The following is a 20,215-nucleotide window of genomic DNA, read 5'->3' as shown; positions in this document are numbered from 1 at the left end:
CAAGTTTTTCCCCAAGGCTTGCAGGGCCCTATGTGATTTGGGCTGGCTTTTGTTTGTCCCCTCATCTCATGCTCCTCTTCCTCTTACTAGTATGTGCCATCATATCATTTTTTCTGACATACTGAGACCTCTCTTCCACAGTCTTTGCATTGTCTATTTATTTTTTAAATTTGTGTTTATTGGTTATATAAAATACTGAATTTCCTTAGGACATTTTCATACATGTACATGATAGATTTTCATTGTATTCCTTCCTATTACTCTTTCATTCTCTCTTCCCCTGATCCATTAACATTTCCCAAGTAGTTCTACTTTTATATCTATTTAAAAACAACTAGATTGTGCTGGGTGTGGTGGCACATGCATTTAACCCCAGCCCTTGGGAGGCAGACGTAGGAGAATTGCTGTGAGTTGAGGCTACCCTGAGACTACCTAGCGAATTCCGTGTCAGCCCAGGCTACAGCAAGACCCTATGTCAAAAAACCAAAATAAAAATAAAAATAACTAGGTTCTAAATATGAGAGCAAACAATAGATACTTGTCTTTCTGAGTCTGATTTATATTACTTAATATGCTCTCCAGTTCCATGCATTTTTCTCTAAATTGCATTATTTAATTCTCCCTTATGCTGAATAATAGCCCATTGTGTATGTGTGTGTCTATCTGTATATATCTATATCCCATTTTCTTTACTTGTCTATTGATAGGCACCTAGGCTGATTCTGTGACTTGGCTATTGTGACTAGTTCTGTGGTAAACATATAAGCATGTACCTCTACACCATGCTGACCTAAGTTCCTTTGAGTATAATACCTAGGAATGAATGGTATAGTTGCTTCATATGGCAGTGTTATTTTAGTTTTTAATTTTCTTTTTCTTTTTGAGGTAGGGTTTCACTCTAGTCCAGGCTGACCTGGAATTCACTATGTATTCTCAGGGTGGCCTCAAATTCACGGTGATCTTCCTACCTCTGCCTCCCGAGTGCTGGGATTAAAGGTGTGTGCCACCATCCCTGGCTCTAGTTGTTTTTTTTTTTTTAATTAATTAATTTATTTGAGAGCAACAGACACAGAGAGAAAGACAGATAGAGGGAGAGAGAAAGAATGGGCGCACCAGGGCTTCCAGCCTCTGCAAACAAACTCCAGATGTGTGCGCCCCCTTGTGCATCTGGCTAACGTGGGACCTGGGGAACCAAGCCTCAAACTGGGGTCCTTAGGCTTCACAGGCAAGTGCTTAACCGCTAAGCCATCTCTCCAGCCCCTGGCTCTAGTTTTTAAGGTTAATTTTTTTTTTTTTTTTTTTAATGAGAGACAGAGAAAGAATTAGCATGCTTGGGCCTCTAGCCACTGAGGTCAAACTCCAGGTGCGTGTGCCACTGTGTGAGCATGTGTCACCTTGTGCATCTGGCTTATGTGGGTTCTGGGGAGTCAAACCTGAGTCCTTAAGCTTTGCAGGCAAGCACCTTAACCACTAAGCAGTCTCTTCAGCCCCTAGTTTTTAAATTTTTGATGTTCATGCACGTGTGTATGCAGATGCATGTAACCCATGCACATGTTGCAAAGGCTAGAGGCAGAGGTTGTCTATCCTCCTCTATGTTCTGCCTGTTTCCCTAAGACAGAGTCTCTCACTGAACCCTGACCTGAACTGAACTGACAGACCAGGGAACCCCAGAGATCCACCTTCTCTGCCCCTCTCAGCACTGGGGTTACAGGCATTCACACCATGCCTGGCTTCTTACATGGATGCTGGGGGTTTAACTCAGGGCCTCATGCTTGAGTAGCAAGTGCTTTTAGTCACTAAGCCATGGCCCCAGCCCTTAATTTTAGTTTTCTGAGGAACTTCCATACTCATTACCACGGTGGCTGCACTAACTTACATTCCTACCAGCCATATGTAAGAGTTTCTTTCCTCCTGCATCCTCTGTAGCCGTTTGTTATTTGGGGCTATTCTATTTGATTGACATATTCTCTGGCACTATACATGGCTGGCTTATAATTTCACATGTTACCTTTTCAGAAAGTTCAAATCATTCCTGACTACTCTATTTGAGAATTCTTTTATATTCTATCACATTTTCTTGCTGCTTAACTTTTACCACAGTGTGAAATTATCTCACAATTTACTTTTTTGTTAGTGACTCTCTCCATAAGTTCCATGAGACAGCAATCTTGTCATTGCTGTATAAACTAGCATGTCCTGGTAGCTGCTCAATAAACAGGTGAATAAATGAACAAATTAACATAATAGTCAGGGAATATATTAGTCTTTGAGAAGGAGTCTTCCAGATGTGAAGGAGATGGCATATATCTGGAAGAGAAAGTGTGTGAGCACAGGTGAGGGGCAAATGTGGGGTTTTAGAGATGAAACCACTCTCAATTATACTCCTGGGCAACTTTGTGACTTTGGGTGCTACTTAACCATTTGAGCCATCTTAGCCTGTAAAATGAGGAAAAATGGTCCTTACTTGTGGAGGGTTACTATGAGTAGTAAGGATTTATTCTTAGACCTCTACTGAAATAAATGTGATGATAGATGGTCTTACTAGTATTTAATGCAGATCCCATTGCTGGGATTTCCTTGGAAGGCTGGGTATAGTGAGTTCTCGGCCAGCAATGCCCTGTCTCAAACACAAGCAAACATAAAAAGCAAAATAGGGGCTGGGGAGGTGACTCAGTGGTGAAAGGCACTTAATGGCAAAACCTGCTAGTCTAGGTTCGGTTCCCCAGTACCTGCATAAAGCCAGATGCAAAAAGTAGCGTATCTGGAGTTGGTTTGCAGTAATAAGACGACTCCGTCTTCAAGATACATAGGCTTCATTTTCAAGTTCCTCTGATGTTTCCTCTATTTCCTTCTGTAACTGACCACTGGCTTAAACCAGGAAATGTTCTGTATGTCAATGACTGGGAAGTCATAAAACATGAATCACCTGTTTGGTTGATTGCTCATGTGTACATATGAGTGTATACTCATGCCTTTCAATGTTTTGGGACAGTAAAGGTGTGTCTAAAGGTTTGATGCTTGGAAAACAAGATGAAAGCCAAGGGGTCTTGTGTCTGGTAAACACAGATGAAAAGAAAACAAAACTCTGAACAAACATGGGACATGAAAGATAGATGGAGTTGGGGTTTTATGAAGTGACCGCCTCATTTTGGTTCCATAACTATGCATAACTTGAATCTGTGTTGACTGGAAACTTTTTTTTTTAATCTTAGCTAAATGACTAGTTAGATGAGTTGAATTGTATTAAACATTGTATAACTTCAGTAAGAGATGAGACCCTGGTCTGGGAAGCTTCCCTTATTTGATGGTGAGTGCTTATCACTTCTGCTCAGCACTTTGATGAATGCTGGGTCTCAAAGCCGCCTGTTTCTAATGCCAAATGTGGCTGATGGGAACATTGGAACATACTCTGCCACTTTCTTTCCTTCAAATGCTTTTAAAGGTGTGGTTGTCAAGTATGTCTTTTTTCCTTGGCTTTCTATAGATTGAGTAGAAAATTAAAGTTAAAATGAGCATCACAAGGGTTTTATTCCTCCTGTTTCTAGGTGTAACTGGGACTGTTGGTTTCATGTGGCATTATTATAGCTGTCTTATTTTGTCTTCATTGTTCTTCCTTGAACATCATTGTGTTCATGAGCTGCTCACTGTTGCGTAACCTGACAGATTTAGCATGCTTTATGCCTTCCCTGTACTTCATGCTCAAGATTTACCGAAAAAATTGCAATTTTATTTCTAAGTTATGACTTTTCACATTGTCCAGCCTTTAGAATAATTTGCTAATAGCTACATCAAACTCTATAATGTTATTTAAAAGATTACGATAATTATGAAGACTTGTCTGTAGATCTTGCTAATTTGCTAATTTCATTGTTCATCAGTGTTTCTCCTAAGACTTGCCTACCCTCTCTCCTTTCTTAAGATATTTATTCTGATGCATTTTCTTTTTATTTTCCCCTCCTCTATGTTAATTTTATTTTTTAACTTATTTTTGTTTTTGTTTTTCAAGATAGGGTTTCACTCTCACTCAGGCTGAACTGGAATTCACTATGTAGTCTATAGTCTCAGGGTGGCCTAGAACTCATGGTGTTCCTCCTCCCTTTGCCTCTTGAGTGCTGGGATTAAAGGTGTGTACCACAACACCTGGATTTTTTATTTTTGAGGTAGAGCTTCACTCTAGCCAAGGATAACCTCGAACTCTCTGTATTCCAAGTGAACATCAAACTCATAGTGATCCCTCCACTTCAGCCTCTCAAGTATTAGGATTAAGGGTGCATGCCACCACGCCTGGCTTTAAAAAAAAAAAGATTTTTACACACCTCCATATGTGTATATGTAGACAATATGCATGATCATAATCTCTTTAACCATCCTCCCTTTTTTTCTCTTACCCACCTCCTCTCCACTGAATCCCTTCTTTCCAACTAGTCTGTCTTCTATTTTGATGTCATCATTCCCCCATTTCTTATAAGCAGGTCTTGTGTCTGTAACATCAACCACAATGAAGTCATGAATGCTAGGAGCAGTTTGTGACTGAAAGACAGTATTGAAAAGCACTCTTCCGCCCCCAACACCTCAGCACTGAGGCAGACCAAAAGTGAACGCAACATGGCTCAGGGAAATTTTGCAGAAGAGGGGGTGGAAAGAATGTCAGAGTCACATGTTGGGTCATGATATGCAGAGACATTTATTGTACCAATAATGTGGGCTAACTCCACAATGCACAACCCATTTACATCAACAAGGAGGGTCCATTGGGAGGGGGTAGGTCATGGATGAGCCTAAACAATGGTACCAAACTGCCTGTATTTGCTGAAAAGAAAACTAATAAACTAAATTTAAAAAAATAAAAAAAAAGAAAAGAAAAGCACTCTTCCCCTTCCTTTGACTCTTTCTTTTCACTTCCACCTTTTCTACAATGGTCTGCGTGCTTTTTGAGGGTGTGATAGAGCTGTCTCACCTAGTGCTTAATAATCCACTGTCTTTTTCTCACTTTGATGAGTTTTGAGTCTCCCTAGTGATAACTTCTATCTGAAAAGAGAAGCTACTCTAACTAAAAGTGAGAGTAGTGTTAACATATGGGCATAAACATAAGTAATTAGAGGATACTTTTGTGGTTATAATATATCCATTTATCCAGACACCAGTAGTAGTTTCCCCCATAGGGCTTATGACCTCCCCAATAATAGCCCTTTGATTAGGTTTTCAGTACCAGGCATAAAGTACCTCTCATGGAGTGGACCTCAAATTGAATCAGAGAGCAGTTGTTTTCCCCACAACAGACCTGTCACCATTGCACCAGTTGGCACACTTGGCCTGACTGGCCAGCTATAAAGCTTGCAGGGTCCTCTGCTACTTAAGACTGTTGATGACTTTTCTTCCCCAATAGGCTTCATAGCTCTTTCCAGCATCATGCATGACAGCTACTCAATAGGAATAGGCTTTCAGCTCAGCTCCAGCTTGATTTCTTAGTGTCCTGTAGCCCAAGCATGTAGTGTCTTGAGCAATATGATCTAACCATCTACTTCTGATGGGCAACCAAGAGCCTTGGAAATAGTCTGTTATATTTTGGAGCTATCAGGATCCTCCCTGACCAATAATGCACAGGAAGGTATTCCATCCCTGGCACTGATATTTTCTTGTAACAATCTATAGCTTCTGGACACTACGTTTTTTTTTTAAAAATTTTATTTTATTTTATTTATTTGAGAGCGACAGACACAGAGAGAAAGACAGATAGAGGGAGAGAGAGAGAATGGGCGTGCCAGGGCTTCCAGCCTCTGCAAACGAACTCCAGATGCGTGCGCTCCCTTGTGCATCTGGCTAACGTGGGACCTGGGGAACCGAGCCTTGAACTGGGGTCCTTAGGTTTCACAGGCAAGCACTTAACCGCTAAGCCATCTCTCCAGCCCAGGACACTACATTTTGTACCTCTACAGAGTACTTCTGCTCAAGCTCTCTTTAAAAATATATTTTATTATTTTATTTTAGAGAGAACGAGAGAGAGAGAGAAAGAGAGAGAGAGAATTGGCATGTCAGGGCCTCAGCCACTGAAATTGAACTCCAGATGCTTGCACCACCTAGTGGACATGTACAGCCTTGTGCTTGCCTCACCTTTGTGCATCTGGCATACATGAGATCTGGAGAGCTGAACACGGGTTCTTAGGCTTCACAGGCAAGCACTTTAACTGCTAAGCCATCTCTCCGGCCCCCAGCCCTCAAAGTCTCATTAAAAAATTTTTATTATTGCTTTTGCAATGAGAGAGAGGGAATATGAATGAAAATGGGCACACCAAGGGCCTCTTGTCACTGCATACAAATTCCAGACACTTGCCACTTTGTGAATCTAGATTTACATGGGTATTGGAGAATTGAACCTGAGTTGTCAGGCTTTGCAAATAATCACCTTTAACTACTGAGCCATCTTTCCAACACAGGCTCTCTTTCTCTCTCTTTTCCAGGTAAGGTCTCATTCTAGCTCAGGCTGACCTGGATTTCACCGTGTAGTCTCAGGATGGCCTTGAATTTATAGCAATCCTCCTACCTCTGCCTTCCAAGTGCTGGGATTAAAGGCATGTGCCACCATGCCCAGCTCAGACTCTCTCTCTCTCTCTCTCTTTTTTTTTTCCTGAGGTAGGGTCTCACTCTAGCTCAGGCTGACCTGCAATTCACTATGGAGTCTCAGGGTGGCCTCAAACTCACGGCGATCCTCCTACCTCTGCCTCCCGAGTGCTGGGATTAAAGGCATGCGCCACCATGCCCGGCTCAGACTCTCTCTTTTTTAACATGCATGCACACATGTGCACATAACACACATACACACAGTTTAGCTAGTGAAGAAGTAGATTTCCATATGGCCTACTGATATTCATTTTTTTTGTCAAACTGGACTGGGTTATTTTGATTTTTTTTCCAGAAAAGGTATACATATGAGTTTCTAAAGATTAAGAAATACCTGAAGATGGCTCTTTGTGATGTTCTGCAAAGTGTATTTTGGTTGGATCTAAATGGCAATGTTGAAATCTTTTTCCTACAGATAGTTCTCTGTAAATATTCTACTTTCTCTTTCACTTGGCCTGACTGGCCAGCTATAAAGCTTGCAGGGTCTTGTAGAGAAAAAAACTACATCTCAATTTTAGAATTCTCAGTTTGCCTTTCTCTTTGCAACTGACTTTTTTCTTGGAAAATTGCATGTAAATTGAATGCTTAAAAGATAAACGCCTTTAATCCCAATACTGGGAGGCAGAGGTAGAAGGATCACCATGAGTTTGAGGCTACCCTGAGACTACATAGTGAATTCTAGGCTAGTCTGGGATAGAGTGAGAGCCTACCTCAAAAAGCAAAAACAAACAAAAAAACAAAAAGATAAACATATTCTCCATGATTTTAAGTTCAGAGGTTTAATACATATTTCATTTATTAGTCAGTTGGCATTATTGTCTACTCAAGAGGTAATCATCTGAAGAGACATGGTGAAAGGCATAAGACAATTTTAATTAAGGCAGGGTCTTGCTTTGGCCCAGACCTGTAGGCCAGGCTGGCCTCAAACTCATGGTGCTCCTCCTACCTTACTTAGCCTCCCAGATAATGAAATTTTAGAGATAAGCCACTGTGTCCAGCAGAACTTTAGTATTTAAATGAATCCTAAGAAGTATTATTTCATAGACCACAGAACTCTTGATAAGTAAGTCATCTCATAATTTGACTCTCTGTGTATATGTTTGAAAATTTCATTAAATTCAGGCATACTTATTTCCTATACTTCTGAGCAACTTTATTATACGTGTTTACCTTCGGATCATTTAATGGAGTCTGTTTCCCTTTTTCCCAGATGAATGGCCGCTATCATTATGAGGTGTTTGTTTCTGAAGTACTAATTGTGGACATCAGGGCTCACCACTAGCATTATGTTCCTTCTCACCGCAGAGATCAACTGTGGCAGGCCTCCAGAAGTTCAGAACGCCATCTTGGTGGAGAGTCACAGCTCCAGCCTGGGTGGTGTGGCCCACTATGTCTGTCAAGAGGGCTTTGAAAGCCCTGGAGGAAAGATCACTTCTGTTTGCACAGAGAAAGGCACCTGGAGTGACAGCACAATTCCGTGCACAGGTATAGATTCCATTCTGTTGGGCTTCTGTTACCAGGAACAAAACACCCGAAGAAACATGGAACATAAGGCCATTTGATGGCCACTACCCTCCATATTGTGCCTGGCTCTGTCATTTACCTGGGTGGCCACTTGGCTTTAGATATGTCACATCAACCCCTATGATTTCGAAGGTGGCTTGAAATGATAAGATGAATAGAGAATGTTATGTATATGTCCTTTGAAAAATCATAAATCATAGCGTTTCCTGTCTTCTCTGCTGGCTCAGCTGAGAAAATTTTCTCCATGAACTATTTTCTTAGAGGGGCATGTCCCTAATGTAGCACAATGCTGGCATGACAGCTTTTCAGGAAAAAAGATGGATATAATGGAAGGAATTTAAGTTTTTTTGTTAATTGTAGTAAAACACAAAAAATTATGATACTAACTATTTTAAAGTATGTAATTCACTAGTGTTACATATATAGATCCACATTATTGCATAGCCAGTCAGCAGAACTTTTTTTTTAATCTTTCAAAACTGCAACTTCCTGTTCCTTCCTCCCACTAGCCTCTGGCACTCTTCCAGTCTGCTTTCCATCTCTTATGAATTTGATTACTGTATATATTTCATGCAAGCACAGTCATGGCAGTTGTCGTTTTGAGGTTGGCTTATTTCATGTAGCATATCTCCAAGGTAGAGGCACAGTTTGTCAGTGTTCTTCCATCATATGTGTATGTCACGTTTTATTTATCTGTTCTCCTGACCATGGACACCTCAGTTGTTTCTACTTTTTGGTGACTGTGGCCAATGCTCTGTGTACAAATGTCTGTAAGATCTTTCTTTTACTTCTCTGAATATTTATCTGGAAGTATGGTAAAAGGAGTTTTGAGACAGTAGTGCAAATTCTAGCAGTGCCACATATGAGCTGTATGTCCCCAAGCAAGGCATTAATGATCCTTCGTTTCCTTGGCCATAGAAAGGGGTATAAAATCAGCCTTTTCTGCCTTTATTTCTTTTTTTTTTTTTTTTTTTGGTTTTTCGAGGTAGGGTCTCACTCTAGTCCAGGCTGACCTGGAATTCACCAGGTAATGTCAGGGTGGCCTCAAACGCACAGCAATCCTCCTACCAAAGTGCTGGGATTAAACTGCCTTTCTTTTTTCAGAGTGTTGGTGAGAGGAATTGGGTGAGCTCATCTATGGGGATTGTTTTGAAAAGTTTCAAACACTTAGTCCTTTTCCTGACCTGTCAGCCTCATGTGAAGGTCCGCCCATGCTGCCAAGCGCACATTTCCCCTGCCTGCCTCCACGAGACAGTGATTCTGGCCGCTTGTGATGGTTGGTCAGGGAGTGTGAGGAGTGGTTTTCACGTCGTCTCCGATGGCTCTTATATTTCTGCATGCTGACTTGCTTGACTCTAAGAGTGAAATTTCAAAGTAGCCTTGGTCCAAGTCTTGGGACTGATTAGCAGCTGCATTGTGGGAAAAAGTCTTGGATCAAGCCAGTTAAAGTCTTCCATAGGAAAGTCTAGTCAGACCAAGTAGACCACCGAACTTCTGGTGTTTATCTGTCCATACAGCAAATGGTTTATGACCATTTTGGGTACAGGAATTTTATGATATCTATCCACATATTCAATAGGTATCTATTTCATGTGCACTTTGTGGGAGGTACTTTATGAGGCCCTCTCCTCTTGGAATCTACAGTATAACAAGGAATCAGACTTTTCCCCAAAGAAATGTGCGTACCCATGTGCTGTAATGTTTTGTAAAGAAAGTCAATGTGTCCAAGGATTGCTGAGGTCCTTGAGCAAGGAATCTTTGGAATAAACAGAAATTTCCTACATTCAGTTTGATGCATCGTAAATGAAAAAGGATGCAGGCTATAGACTGAAAGAAAAAAAAAAGACGAGAACCCAGAAATCTTCCTTTAGCGCTGTCTCCTTGACTTGCACGGAGAGGCAAGGGCAAACCTGTAATGAACACCAAGGACTCCAGCACCCAGTCTTGCTGGTTGGTGAAACTGAGAAGAGCTGAGGCCATCATGGACTACATTCGTGCTTCCCTTGACCTATGAACACATCGCTGCCAGCACCTCCAAGACATAATTGGAAGAAGTGAGGCAACAGTTCCTTTGGAACTGTTCCCTATGGAATCACTTTGTGAGAGAGCTGAGCGGGACCCTTAGCCATTTGCCCTATTGCTCAAGGTACTCTCCTGCCACCCTTCAGAATTCGGTGGCAGCACAAGGATTAGTCACTACATGAAAAACCAGTGGGTCTGCATGGGGCATAGTAAGCTATTAATTAGCTGGTTCCTTGTAGAGCACTTTGAAGAGCAAACATGTTATGTCACCACTAATTATAATTACCGTTCTTAGCCTACCACCTTTCACTAAGCCTGCAGCTCTAGCTACAGCTGTTTCCATGGCTTATGCAGGCTTTGATTTAAGGACATAAAAAGCATTCTCCCTGCAAGCTAGGGTCTTTCTGTGAGGAGGCTTCTGTGCCCTCACTGAGGATTGGCAGCTAGATTCAATTTCCACGGATAAAGGGGTGATTTACATGCTGATTAATTCATATGCTGTGCAGACGATCTCTGGAAGGGTAGGCAGGAGAGGCTTCTGGAAAGAGATCGAGATGCTGCTTGCCATGGCTCTTGCGCAGCTCCCCCCTTCTTTCCTCTTTTCCATGTTTTTACCTTTATCTTCATGCCTCCCTCATCCCAACTACTTCTATGTATTTTGTGTTTATGTTATTCTGTGTTCACTTTTGGCTTTTTTCCCCCATCACCATCTATCCCGTTCTGTGTTTTCACTTCATTTATACCTTTTTTCTGTTTAACTTGAATGTTTAATCCCCAACTGCGAGGAATAATTTACCCTCACTTTACACGGACTGTTTTAAATTACTTTAAAATACTTTTGGAGCCCCTGTGCCTTTGGATTAGCAGCACAGTTCTGTAACTTTTTTTTCATGGAGTGTGAACTCTAATGAAGCAGTAGGACTTTTTCTTTAAGGCCAGTTTGAACTGGAAACTGCAGACAGCTGGGGATTAGGCAACCAGGTTAGTGTCTGGAAAAACCTGAGGTGGAAGCTTGGTGTTAGTGAGTTGGTTTACCTCATGATCAAAGAGGCTGATTCATTCTTGATAAGGCTGTCCCTGGTTTCCATTGTGTGCTGGTCATTTAGAGTTTTCTGTGTACAGTCTGGGTTAATAATTACAAGGTTAATGCCGCTCACCCCAGTCTCTTAGGAGGGTAACATCTCTGTTGAAGCGCAGACTGTTTTTCTGCCAGGATCCTGTCTGTACCCCTCCCCCCCACTGACCTGCCCTAGGGACAGCTGACTGCAAATGCCCCCAGGCTCCTGTTAGCCTCAGCTCCTCTTTGGTTGTTGACCCTCCCTGGCAGCTCAGTGAGTGTTCACGCCACAGATTTCAAGTGGAGAAGAAAGGGCAGCTGGAATACATGGGCACATTTGTAAAAATAGCATCATGGCTAGGCTGGTCTGAATATGTGGACAATGTCTGGGCCATCAAACTTTATTGCTGTTGCTAACTGAGCAGCAGCTCACACACCCTGAGTCTCCCATGGCCTTAATGCTTGATTTCATTTCTTCCTCAGACAAACACTATAAAGCGTTTCCTTTTCATAGTTGAGTAATCTGAAACTCACAAAGGCTTAGTAGTTTTCTCAGGGTCATTTTCTAAGTAACAATTGGTAGAGTCAGGATTTGAACTCAAGTCTGTAAGTCCTGAAAGCCTACTCCCTTTAGTCTGTGCCACGGTCACTGAAGCTTAGTAATAAATAATATTATTTATTTGCTTTTTTTTAAAGAGGCATGATCCTCTTTTTATTAAAAAAATATTTACGAGCAGAGAGATAGAGAGAAGAGAGGCTGACAGAGAGAATGGGTGTGCCAGGGCTTCTAGCTGCTCGCTGCAAATGAACTTCAGATGCATGTGCCACTTTGTGCATTGGGCTTTATGTGGGTTCTGGGGGAACCCAACCCAGGTTATTAGGTTTTGTGGGCAAGCACCTTAACTGCTGAGCCATCTTTCCAGCCCTTTGTTTGGCTTTTTAAAGGTAGGGTCTCACTCCAGCCCAGGATGACTTGGAACTCTGTAGCTCTAGGCTGGCCTCAAACTGACAGCCATCCTCCTACCTCTGATTCCCAAGTGCTGGTATCAAAGGCATGTGCCACCACACCCAGTTAGTATGAGTCTTTTTTTTTTTTTTTAAATTATTTATTTGACAGAGAAAGAGGGAGAGAGAGAGAGAGAGAGAATGGGTGCACCAGGGCTTCCAGCCACTGCAAACAAACTCCAGATGCATGTGCCCCCTTGTATATCTGGCTAACATGGGTCCTGGGGAATCGAACCTGGGTCCTTTGGCTTTGTAGGCAAATGCCTTAACTGATAAGCCATCTCTCCAGTCCTAGTATGATTCTTAAAATGACATACACATGGTGTGTGTGTGTGTCTATAATATATTTGAGATGAGATCTTACCATGGTACATGTTACTCAGTCTGGTCTTAAACTCCTAAGCTCCAGAGCTCCTCTTGCCTTAGCCTCTCAAGTAGGTAAGACTAATATATCACTAAGACTGTCCAAACAACTTAAATTTTAAACTTAAATGTACAGTTTATTTTTTTTAATGTTTTATTTACTTGTAAGGGGGAGAGAGAATAAGAATATGAATGGATATGTCAGAGCCTGTTGCTGTTGCAGACAAACTCCAGATGTGTGTGCCACTTTGTGTACCTGGCTTTATGTGGGTACTAGGGAATTGAACCTGGGCTGGCAGGATTTGCAAGCAAGCACCTTTAACTACTGAGCCATATCCCTAGCCTAATTTATAGTTTAAACTTACTTTATAGGGATAGTTTGTAACGTATGTGATACCATAACTTTGATTAACTTGAAGTATTTTCCATAATATTCACAAAAATCAATGCATAGTGAACATATAAAATTTATCATGTATCACCAAAAATCACCCTAAAATGTGAAATACTTTTTAGGAAAACGCTGTTCAAAGTCATGCTACTTTTACCCATTTTATATGATTTTTAACACAACACAAAAAAAGCACTAGAATGTTTTTAACCAAATATGTGTTTATTCAAGGTAGTCACCTTGTGTTGCTACTGTTATCAAAGTGTGTTTGTTTTGGAATTCCTTGGAAATAGTCTGTGAATTTTGAAATCAGATACTATTGAAACTAGAGATGGCACTGAACTGGCCATTTGTTTGAGTAACCTGAATTCATTCTTTTATTGCTTTCAAAAGAAGAAGGGTACAACATTATACACCCAGAGAGTATACTAGACCGGTTTCTGACCTTGCACAAGGAGACTTCGGAAGTCTAGTCCTTGCTCACTGTCTTGCTTTCCTCAGTCTACCAAAGGGAAATCGGGGATCCAACTTTCCACTTCCCTTCCCAGTGAATACCTAGATGCTAAATTCATGTTGTAGCTTCAGTTCTCATTCCTCTTACCCTGTTTACAATCTTTAATATTGATGATCATACATTGATCTAACCAATCTACCAGAATACACACACATACACACACACACACACACACACACACACACTGCTACTGGAACAAATCAAAGGCCTGGTCTTTCTACCCTGGCCCAAGGTCAAACCCCAAACTGTGAATTTGTGGACACTCCATCAAGGGAGAAAGCCATAGATAGAGCAGGAGGGAGAGGTTGTACTTGGCCCCAAGGCCTTAATGACCTGCCAGACCTATCCTGGGTGGGGTGAGGAACTTGTGGGTTGGTAGGAATGATGGCTGTTCACTGTCAAGGAAGAGAGCCTCCTTCATGTCCTCTCTTTCTGTCACTTCCTGGATATTACCTTCTTTCAGCCACCTCCTTCCTCTCTTGCTTCTCGCGTCCCCTAGGATGTCATGTTTCCCAGTGTTCTGCCACCGCCCCTCTGCGTGGCCTACTTGGGAGTCTCATCTGTATCCATGCCGTCCACTTCCACCCACAAATCCATGACCTTTAAGGCTGTTTTTCCTTTGGGTAGTCAGCAGATAACTCATATTGAGCATGACGTAGTTCATTACTCTCTCACAGGTCCATTTTTGGCTCCTTTTGTGTTTCTTCAGAGAGGAGTAAAAGGCCATTCATCCAGACTCTCCAGCTTGAAGCTGGCAGGCAGCCTGGGCTCCTTGCTCTTCCTACTCTCTCACCTCCCATCGATTCCACTTTAGAATTGTCTCCTGTTTTGTAACACAGTGCCCCGATCTCATCTCTTAACCTCCTGGCTGAGTAACTACTTCAGTGCAAAGGTTCTTGGCAGTGGAATCTGACACATCTAATTGTGAGCCCTGACTTGATTCTTCTTGCTGTCTGACCTTTGCAGGTTATTTAACATCCAAGCCTCAGGACTATAAAACAGATATGGGGTTATGTTGAAGTTTACAATTCTGTGCATATTCTTGGATCCACAGTTATAACTCAATCAATGTTCAGTCTTATCGTTTTTTATTATTGCTTCTGTGATTGCTGAGCAAATGAGATCGAGTCTGTCACAAGCAATCTGAGCCGGACAAAGTTGTCATTGAGGAAATAGTATTTTATTCTTTCCTTATGATCTCTGGTTCTTATATACTTCTGTACTTTCTTCCCAATGCAAACAGTTCCTATCACTTTCCTGTGTTTAGTGTGTCATTGCTTGCAGAAGCATCTTCACTTAATCTGGCAAGCAAGGCCTTCCTAGTGCCATCCTGCGCTCCCTCTGCTACCTTGCTTCTGGAGTCACCTAACACTTTTCTGTCACTGTTCTCAATTGCCATGCCCTTTTATCAGCCCAGGCATTAGACTTGCTGTTGTGTGTACCTATATGTTCCCCCATTCAACAGCCATTTATTGATGAAACTGGCTTTCCCACAACCTCCAGCAAGAGCTGATATCTTTTTGCCCTCTGCTCTGTGAAGTTTAAGTGGAGCCTTGTAATAATAGTACTGAGTTGTAATTGGCCTGCATCTGTGCTTGCTCTAACCATTAGGCTGCATGCTGCTTGAAGGAAAGACTGGTATTCCGCCATCATCACTGACCAGTGCCTCGCCTGCAGGATGCTTGGCATTGGATAGTGATTCAGTTGGTGGTGAAGAGTGAATGCAAAAGTGTGGAGACAGATTTCCATAGATATCTACGGTTACTGACTCTATTGGAATTAGTGCACAGTTTCCCAAGCATTGCATTATATTTTTGTGTGTGTATATGCAGTGTGGTGTATGTATGTTCTCTTGAGATGCCCCATATATTTGGCTGCAGCCAGGATTGCTGGCCTGCAGAGGCTGGAGTGGAATGTTGGGTGACCCGCTCCATTGTTTTTTTGCCTGGTCATGTTTTGAGACAATTTATTAATTGCAGATTAATTGATTAATTAATTCCCAGGTCTTTGCTCCCCTGTGGGACTGAGGTTACAGGTACATGCGGCCATGCCCAGCTGTTTTATTAGGGAGCTGGAGGTTTGAACTTGGGCAGTCTCAGGCCTCCTCATGCCCTCATGCTTGTGCAGAAAGTATTCTTAACTTTTGAGGCATCTCTCCAGCCCCCAAATTTGGATTTTAAAAGGGCAGTGTTAATATGGAGGTTTAATATCTGATAATTTTATAGAGATGTCATTCCAACTGATTTGGAACCACCTGATGAGAGAAGCCACAACCTTTGTTTAGCTACTCCTTAGGATGAAATAGCTGGCATTGCTATAATCATAATCTGGGTCCCATCTGTGCAGAGAGCATGGCACAGGCTGGAGGCAGATGGCATCTTTGAGATGTCATTTACAGTTGTCATAGTGAATGAGCAAGAAGGAAGGACAAGAAAAGAAACCCTTTTTAAATCTCTGCTTGTATGACAAAGGGACCCAGAGTGAGAGGGCAATTAGATTTACTGGCAACTCATGGAGAAGGTGAGGGCTGAGACAATTTTGTCTCCTTTTGGGCCAGGTGGTAAGTTACCATTAGAAGACTGTGTGAGTGAGCTGAGGCCCCTGAAGCTTGGGAGCTTTGAAGGGCAGCAGAGAAGGAGTTGGACATGTGTGGAGTTTGTTCTGGCTGATGAAAGACTGGAGTCGACTTTAAGGTGAATAGATAGGGTCATTATATCTGTTCAGTTATTCATGCTTACAACTGGCTTTCCCCCTCCCTCTGTCCCTACTTTCCTTCCTCCCCTTTCCTTCCTTCCTTCCTTCCTTCCTTCCTTCCTTCCTTCCTTCCTTCCTTCCTTCCTTCCTTTCTTTCTTTCTTTCTTTCTTTCTTTCTTTCTTTCTTTCTTTCTTTCCTTTTTGTGTGTGTGTTTGTATGATGTGTGGTGTATACGCACATGTACAGGCTCATGCAGTACACCAAACACTCACCTGTACAGGGATGCCTTCACCTGTGGTGGCCAGAGGGGAATACCAGATGTGCCATTTCATCACGCTTCTGCCTGGTCTTGCTTGAACCAGAGTCTCCTACTGATTCCAGAGCTCTGAAACTCTCTAGTCTCCGCTCCCCTACAGGTGTGTGTGGCCGTGCCCAGCTGCTTATGTGTGTTCTAGGGATTGAACTCCAGTGGTCTCCCAGGTTTCCTTAGGCCCCTGTGCTTGTGCAGGAAGTGCTTTTAACCACAGAACCATGTCTGCAGTCCTGCAGTTGTTTCTTTTCTTTCAAATTACCTGTGTTCTAAGGAGAAGCATTGATGTAGAGACCCAGGAGTTCTTTGGACACCGTAGCTAACACTTGGGCATCTCTGCAGGAGTTTGCATGATTGCCTCTCTCTGCTTCAATTTATTCTTGTTTACCAATAGATGGCATGGATTTACCTAAAAACCAGTGAGACATAGAATCTAGGTAATGCTGTGACTGATTTTTTTTTTTTTTTTTTAGAGAGAAATAGAATTGATGTTGCAGGGCCTCGGCCACTGAAATTGAACTCCAAATGCTTGTGCCACCTAGTGGGCATGTGAAGCCTTGTGTTTGCATCACCTTTGTGTGTCTGGCTTACATGGTATCTGGAGAGAGATCAAACATGGGTTCTTAGGCTTCGCAGGCAAGTGCCTTAATTGCTAAGCCATCTCTCTATCCCTGATTGCATATTTTCTTTTCTTTTCTTTCTTTTTTTTTTTTGAGATAGGGTTTTAATCTAGTCCAGACCGACCTGCAATTCACGATGCAGTCTCAGGGTGGCCTCGAACACATGATGATCCTCCTACCTCTGTCTGCTAAGTGCTGGGATTGATGGCATGTGCCACCATGTCTGGCTGAATTATTTTTTTGTTTTTTTTTTTTGAGGTAGGGTTTCACACTAGTCCAGGCTGACTTGGAATTCATTATGTAGTCTCAGGGTGGCCTCGAACTCATGGTGATCTTCCTACCTCTGCCTCCCAAGTGCTGGGATTAATGGGGTGCGCCACCACACCCAACTCCAGCTGAATGACTTTTGTTTTTTCTTTTTGTTTTTTTGATTTTTCGAGGTATTGTCTCACTCTAGCCCAGGCTGACCTGGAATTCACTATGGAGTCTCAGGGTGGCCTCCAACTCATGGCAATCCTACCTCTGCCTCCCGAGTGCTGGGATTAAAGGCGTGCGCCACCACGCCCGGCTTGAATGATTTTTAATAAAGATTTAAAATCACTGATGGGATTAAAGGTCAGTAGGTCAGGTGAATCCAAACTTGGTCTTGGTTCTGTACAGGAAAAGTGAGTTGACCCCATAGATGCCTAAGGTTTTAGTTTTCTTTCCTACTTGTGGCTGAGAAGAGATTTAGTGTAAGGAAGGAACATGTGTTAATTATAGGAAGGTCATTTCCTGAGCTGAAGAGTTACTGTTCTCATCTTGATGGAGGACTTAACCTTGGGGTTTTTCAGAACATAGCCAGAGAGAGGGCTTATTTGTATTATGTGACAGGGAATAAAGTCCAAGAAAGCCGGAGTGGTGACTAAGAGGAGTAACAAGGGAAAGGAGAGCTGAAAGCCTGTGCTGGTCTTCACTGAGTGGGAGGGGCAGCTTCAGTCTGTAGCAGCATTTCTGAGAGGCTCTGGAAGCGGAAGTCTTTTAGGACAGTCCTTCAGAGGGAGAAAAGGAGGGCTTATCCTCTAGCTCCTGTCTTCATAGAATTTTAACTTCTTTGTTATGCCATCCTGCATGAACCTGGATATGGGAGCCATAGCAAGGAAATACAGTAATAGGAGGCAAGACCTGGTCATACTGCCAAAGCCTTTGCAGGGCTGGCATAGAGAAGACAGGAGACTAGGAGAGACCCAAGAATCTATGATAGATTGCTGATTCATTAAGCTGGGAAGAATTCCTATTGAAATGTGAGGGGAGGATCTCTTTCTCCAGGGATGACAGCATAATGCTTTCTACTTGCATGGGTTTTTACAATATATTATTATAAATGAAATAATTTTATTTGTCTTTGAATCATTCATTTCTAGTGGATAGAAGCACAAATGAATTTTTGGACATTAACCTTGTATCCTGTAAACCTTATTGAACTCTTTTCTTAACCTTAATAGTTTTTGTATTTAAATTCCTTAGGCTTTTCTACATGTATGATCATGTCATTTCTCAATAGAGATTGCTTTACTTATCTTTAGGGAATTTGATTTCAAAGAAATGAAAAAGTAGATTCTCCCCTATGCCATGTGGAACAACTTTCTTAAGTGGTTGGTTGGCTGGGTCCATTGGAAACTTTGTTACCTCAGAGAACCAAGGCCCTACCTAATGTTTTCTTATGATTGCAGATTCATTACATGAAATGTAAGTGCTTCATAACCAATCAAGATTATATCATTTTTGCTAAAGGAATCTCCAGAGTAACCAGGGACTGTGGAGAATTTATTTAGCCATCCCACACTCCTCTTGAGGAATCATCCTGTGAGGTGTTCCTTTGGGGAATAGTAGTAACTTGAATGAGTGTCCTGTCACCTGGGTGGGGTGAGAAAGGCAGAAGCAGATATCACCTGTGGGTTTGTAGGAGAGATTCTGTTCAGGACTTAGCTCTGGGCCCTATTCTTTTTAAAAAAAAAAAAAAAATTATTTATTTACGAGAGGGGGTGGGGAGGGAGAATAGGTGCACCAGGGCCTGTAGCCACTGCAAACAAACTCCAGGTACATGCACCACCATGTGCATCTGGCTTACGTGGGTTCTGGGGAGTTGCACCTGGGTCCTTACGCTTCACAGGCAAGTAAATACCTTAACCCACTACCTAAGCCATCTCTCCAGACCTCTGGGCCCTATTCTATTCTACCGGGTAGAATGCCAGTGGCATCCAGTGGCCCATTAGGCTAATCACAGGCTGGAGTTCTTGCTCATCCTCTAGCAGGAATCTTTTCTTTTCGGCCCTGTCAGCCAATGGACCGGGCTTATTTGTGATGAAGGAAAGTTTGGCAATGGGCCTGGGATAGCTTGAATTGCCTGTTTCAGCATCTGAATCAGAGCATGCGTGGTGATCAACAAAAATACCAGCTAGACAGATGAGCTGTCTCCACTAGGATTTTGCCGAAGCCTGTGGAGTCCTTTCATGAGTTGATTTTCCCTTTTCTGTTGTAGAAATAATGATGGAAATTAATGATGTAGCTGTGTTTAATAGCACATGTGTGAGGTGGCAAATAAACTCAGGAAGAATAAACTCCAAGATTGGATATGTGGTAAGTAGTCTTTTCCCTGCTGGTGCAGAAATTGCAATTCATGGAAATGTGAGTTAATAGGACTTGCTTTCCAGAGGAATTTCATCACCCTTTTTTTATTGGCACATGTATAGTAATGGGTAACAGATATTTCCATTTACAAAGCAGCAGAGTTAATAATCGCTTGGTGTTATACTGCTTGCATAGTCAAGGCTAGATGGACTTCCTTTATTTTGTAAACTTTCACGTTATACTTCCTTAAACTAAGATTCTTGAAAACACATATTTGCATGTTTCAGTTAAGCCAGCACAAAAGTTAAGACAAGGTTGATATTGTATATATGTAAGTACAATGATTGAGATGGGGAGGTCATATGATGGAGAATGGAATTTCAAAGGGGAAAGTGGGGGGTGGGGAGGGAGGGAATTACTATGGGATATTTTTTTATAATCATGGAAAATGTTAATAAAAATAAAAATGGCAAAAAAAGTTAAGGC

At 42.1% G+C, this 20,215-nt stretch overlaps 1 protein-coding gene across 2 annotated transcripts in view; it reads left to right on the top strand.

The window, feature by feature from the left end:
- Nucleotides 1-20,215, top strand: part of Susd1 (sushi domain containing 1) — a 142,738-nt gene that overhangs the window by 34,263 nt on the left and 88,260 nt on the right. For both annotated transcript variants that reach the window (XM_045141731.1, XM_045141733.1), the window contains exons 6-7: nt 7,924-8,103; nt 19,641-19,738. In XM_045141731.1, coding sequence (XP_044997666.1) covers nt 7,924-8,103; nt 19,641-19,738 — 278 coding nt within the window. The remainder of the gene's footprint in view (nt 1-7,923; nt 8,104-19,640; nt 19,739-20,215) is intronic.

Source organism: Jaculus jaculus, chromosome 1, assembly GCF_020740685.1.
Source record: "Jaculus jaculus isolate mJacJac1 chromosome 1, mJacJac1.mat.Y.cur, whole genome shotgun sequence".
NCBI lineage: Eukaryota > Metazoa > Chordata > Mammalia > Rodentia > Dipodidae > Jaculus > Jaculus jaculus.
Note: the sequence above shows the minus strand (reverse complement) of the source record. Positions and strands in the feature narration are given on the sequence as shown.